At 37.3% G+C, this 4,757-nt stretch overlaps 1 protein-coding gene across 1 annotated transcript in view; it reads right to left on the bottom strand.

Annotated features, from left to right (window-relative positions):
* Nucleotides 1–2,401: 2,401 nt before the first annotated feature.
* The window catches only part of LOC101296742, an 8,383-nt gene continuing 6,027 nt past the window's right edge, over nucleotides 2,402–4,757 (bottom strand). The window contains exons 11-15 of the mRNA XM_004291904.1: nucleotides 4,208–4,259; nucleotides 4,007–4,093; nucleotides 3,889–3,932; nucleotides 3,389–3,442; nucleotides 2,402–3,301 (exon numbers count right to left, since the gene is read on the bottom strand). Coding sequence (XP_004291952.1) covers nucleotides 2,749–3,301; nucleotides 3,389–3,442; nucleotides 3,889–3,932; nucleotides 4,007–4,093; nucleotides 4,208–4,259 — 790 coding nt within the window. The 3' untranslated portion in view covers nucleotides 2,402–2,748. The remainder of the gene's footprint in view (nucleotides 3,302–3,388; nucleotides 3,443–3,888; nucleotides 3,933–4,006; nucleotides 4,094–4,207; nucleotides 4,260–4,757) is intronic.

Here is a 4,757-nt window from a genome sequence, read left to right as displayed (position 1 = left end):
GATTTTGGCCGAAACGAATCAGAACTCGTATACTCAAATCCGATTGAGATATTCGAGTTCCGTCAGTTCGAGAAATACCTTGAGATCATGATCTGATAACATGAGAAGTTTGGTTAAAATACAAGAACATTCAAATTTGACCGAAAATTCGTGTGCTATAGAGATTTTGGCTGAAACGAAGAGGAACCCGTATACTCAAATCTGGTTGAGATTTTCGAGTTCCGTCAGTTACAGAAGTGCATTGACAAAATGATCTGATGACATGAAAAGTTTGGTTAAAATACAAGAACATTCAAATTTGACCGAAAATTCATGTACTATATAGCAAGGGATTTTAGCCGAAACGAATCGGAACTCGTATACTCAAATCCGATTGAGATATTCGAGTTTCGTCAGTTCGAGAAGTATCTTGAGATCATGATCTGATAACATGAGATGTTTAGTTAAAATACAAGAACATTCAAATTTGACCGAAAATTCGTGTGTTACAGTATATATGGGGTTTTGACTGAAACGAAACGGAACTCGTTTACTCAAATCCGATTGAGATTTTCGAGTTCCATCCGTTCGAGAAGTACCTTGAGATCATGATCTGATAAGCTGATGGTGGTGTAGCGTAATTAAGTTTTCACCTAAAAAAAAATGGAGGAGTGCGGGATGGAAACGATGTGGGAATTAAGTAGCTGATCGATAGAGTTAGAGAGACCACGCCTCTAATCAGCCACCCGCGCCTCTTGTACGTAAAGCCCTAATAAGGATATTACTGATCCAATTGTACGTTCAACCCTAGCTAGCTAGCCTTCATCTCCACTCGATCCAATGCCAATGGAGTACCTCCTAATGTTTTGTCCTCCCATCCCGGCCACACATCCAATCGCACAACCTAGCAAGTCCAGCTGACCACAGTATTCTTTGATTGGACCACCCACTGCCGTAGCTATTTGAGTGCGTCACTGTACTTGAAGCTATTTGGCCACCCACTACCTAGCTATTCTTTGATTTTAATAATTATTTTACTTGAATGGAGGGGGAAATCATACGGTTTAGCGTATGTATAAATATTAGGTAAAATATTGTATAATACTTGCAGTTTAAAGTTGACATTTGTTTAGTCATTATAATTTTATTTTAATTTGAATAGTCTTGAAAGTTACAATTTTTCATCCAAATAGTTCTTATGGTTTTATTTTAATATGAATAGTCCTTAAAGTCTTGATTTTTTATCTAAATAGTTTTTATGGCCTTTAACTGAGAAAATTGTCGGAATGACTATTTAGATAAAAATCATGACTTTAAGGACTATTTAGATTAAAATAAAACCATAAAGATTATTTGGATGAAAAATTATGACTTTAAGGACTATTCAAATTAAAATAAAACCATAAAGACTAAACAGATGTCGACTTCAAATCACAAGGACTAAACAAATTTCAATTCATAAATATTCAATCACTAATTTGGGTTCTTGGGCCGCAAATCCTATTACTTGGTGCAGGAAGTTGCCGCTCTCAACTCTCGGTCTCTTTGATAACTTTAATGTAATTTTTAATAGGGGTTTCAAGTTGTAATTTGTATTTTTATTCTAAAAAAAAGAAAGTAAAATAAGTATTAATATCGGTTAAAATCAGTATCAATTATGTTTTTTTATCATCTTATGAATTGGACTGGGAATCTTTGAAGTGCAAATCTGCAATCTATCCATAACATGTACTCCAATTAGTTAACTATGGATTGCTGCTAATTTTGATTCTGAGTCATTAATGATTAACAACGACACAAGGTACAACTAAGCCACTCTCAAGCCCATGCACCTTAGCATCTCCAGCAGTATTGATAAATTAAAAAAATTAAAGATTTATCAATTTTTAAATGAATCTTTGCTCCAGCAGTATACTTAAGAAGTTGATAAATTTAGAAATTGATAGAGAAAATTGATAAATTTATCAATCTTGGAGAGACAATTAACTAAAACTTAGCTAATGTATACAATTTAACAATACTGCTGAAACAAAAGTTTAAAAATTGCTATTTTAAATCTAAATGTTGACAAATTTAGTAATAAATTTAACTCTATTGCTGAAGATGCTCTACTCACTTCTGATTACTTAATTGCTATAGTCGAGTGATCGAGCTACAGGGATCATTGACAACTACCGATGCCCCATCCGTACACTTGTTTGTGACTCCCCTCGCTAGCTTTACAACCTTTACCCAACCAACGTTACGGCACACGCATTGGTGCAACTAAACTTGCATTTTCTTCAGTTTCCTCCACATTCAACACCGTCTAACACCACACCATGGCAACTCCGAAACCGGAATATCAGTGTGAACTCGTTAGTAGCACCAGCCTAAATGACAGTCACAGTATCACGAAAACACAATGGTGAAAATGAGTAACAGAAACAACTACAAACACGCACCAAGTTGGCAGATCTAGAACTAGCTCACTCTGCATAATGCTGAGCAAGAACAGAAGTCTTTAATTTAGAATATGGTACTCTGGCAGCACATCTGCAGATCTAACAACATTATCTATAAAATCAACAAAGCTAACCCAAGCATCTCTACTGTTGCCTCCAAAATAAACAATAATCTTACTCTAATAACATAAATATGAATAAAGCTAGATTACTCCTACAACCGACATCTGCTAGATATCAAACGCTGGATGTACCAATTCTAACCACAAATCTCGGGATCTTGCCAAACATGATGGCGAAACCTAATTGAAAGATACGACAATCATCAACTTTTGGTTCCTCTCCTTCGCTTTTTACCAGACTTGGTCTGGCTTCCCTGTGCCTTGGATGAAATTGTTGACTTCCCCTTGGTCCTTTCTGGTTCTTTTTCCGAATCGGTAGAATCCTCCTCCATATCCTCGCTGCCTCTTGCCTTTGAACCAGATTTCACCTTGCCATTCGCTTTGCTACTACTCATAGAGGATTTACCCTTGGGAGTAGTGGGGCTAGTCTTTGGTGTGCCTTTATTTGACTTCCCAGCCTTTTGAGTGTCTTGCTTGGACTTGGTTGAAGCTCTTGGGGTGCTGCTATCATCCTCCTTGGATTTGCCACTCTTAGGTGTCTGTGACTCATTGTTCTTTGACTTGCTGGATACCTTCTGAGCAACATCCACGGATTTACCACCACTTTTTGGAGTTTGATCCTTTGATTTACCACCACGGTCATCATCTGCTTTGCCAACAGCCTTGGATCGCCCATCAGGTTTACTGCTGTCTCTTTGTTTACGACCAGACTTGGTGTTTCTGCCTTTTGATTTGCTGGAGGAAGCTCCTCCACCCCTAAAAAATTGACTTCAACGTGAGAAATCAAAAAAATAATCAAAACAATGTTAAGTAGCAAAAATAGCAATGACAGGTGAAGCATACGTATTTTTCTTAGTTGAGCCATCACGAATATTTCTCACTTTCTTCTTCAGGGACCTGGGTGAACATTAAACAGGGTAATCACAATAAATATTTTCGTCGAAGCAAATAGGCAGAAGAAGTGTGGCTTCAACACTAAACCCTACAACAGAGAAATAAAATACTCAAAAGGCACCACATCGTGAACAGCAAGTACTGAACAAAAAAATTAAAGAATTTTAATCCAATGTCCACAATTTTAATCCTGAACAGCAGAAGATACACCAGATGGTTCCCAATGTCCGCAATGGTGAAGGGCTATCAATGATATGGCATTAAATTTAGAACACAAGCGTGACATTATTCAGATACTAAGCGATACAAAATCTATCGATCCATGACGATCGGAAGATAAAATATGAAGATCACGTTCAAATTAACCCATATACAGACTGTCATCAATTTAAAGACTACAGCTAAAGGTTTTTCATTAGACAGGGATATCAATGGTAATGAGTGCTTACTGTTCAGAAGAGCCATCGTGACTTGACTCATCAGCTTCCTGCTCCTGTTAACAAAACGGTATCACAAACTTAAGCAAGTAAAATTCAAGCCAACAAGTAAAATACGGCAGTCACCTACCCCATCTGATTCAGAGTCGCTTTCTGCATACAGCCATTTCTCATTTTTAAGATTTAAAATTTCTTCATCTCCATCATTGTACTTCACCTACAGAAAATGGTAACAGTACAAAAAGTTGAAACAATGTTAAGTTCCATTATAACTTTAACAACAAAAGACAGCAGTCAAAAGACAATGAGGCATGTAGAGCTAGCATCTCACCACATGCTTCTTTTTACCAGATTCATATGAATGGACAACACCTTTGTAATACCTGTAAAATTATAATTGAGACAGTAAACAACAGATTTAAAGTTCACATTTTACAAGTATATAACGAAAAAGAAAATCTAACTTCAAGAAAGAATAACTCATGCTTAAATTTGGACGATCTAAAACTATTGCCTTTAGGTGAAGCAACAAAGTTCTCCTTTCAAAACTCAACCCTCATTTATTAATTTTCATAATTGCCCTAAAATGACAAGCCATCTCCCTTGATTCCAAAGGAGCAAATCTTGGTTGTTGAGTACAACATGCATTGCAAAGTCATTACAACAGAAGTCACAATGGCTACAGAGACTGGAATAAAACATAAATGACATGTCTACAGATATATATACATATACAGAAAGGACGTCCGCACTCGGCTTAAAGTGCGGACGTCCGTCCGTTCTCCATCCTCCGGTGCCAGCGACGGCGCGCCCCCACCCTAGAAGACTCCAGCAGCGTCCCCGACCACTTCCCCTCCCCGGCGAGTCCGTTTTTCCAGTTT

The sequence above is a fragment of the Fragaria vesca genome, linkage group LG2, assembly GCF_000184155.1.
Source record: "Fragaria vesca subsp. vesca linkage group LG2, FraVesHawaii_1.0, whole genome shotgun sequence".
NCBI lineage: Eukaryota > Viridiplantae > Streptophyta > Magnoliopsida > Rosales > Rosaceae > Fragaria > Fragaria vesca.
This window is presented reverse-complemented; position numbering and strand designations above follow the sequence as displayed.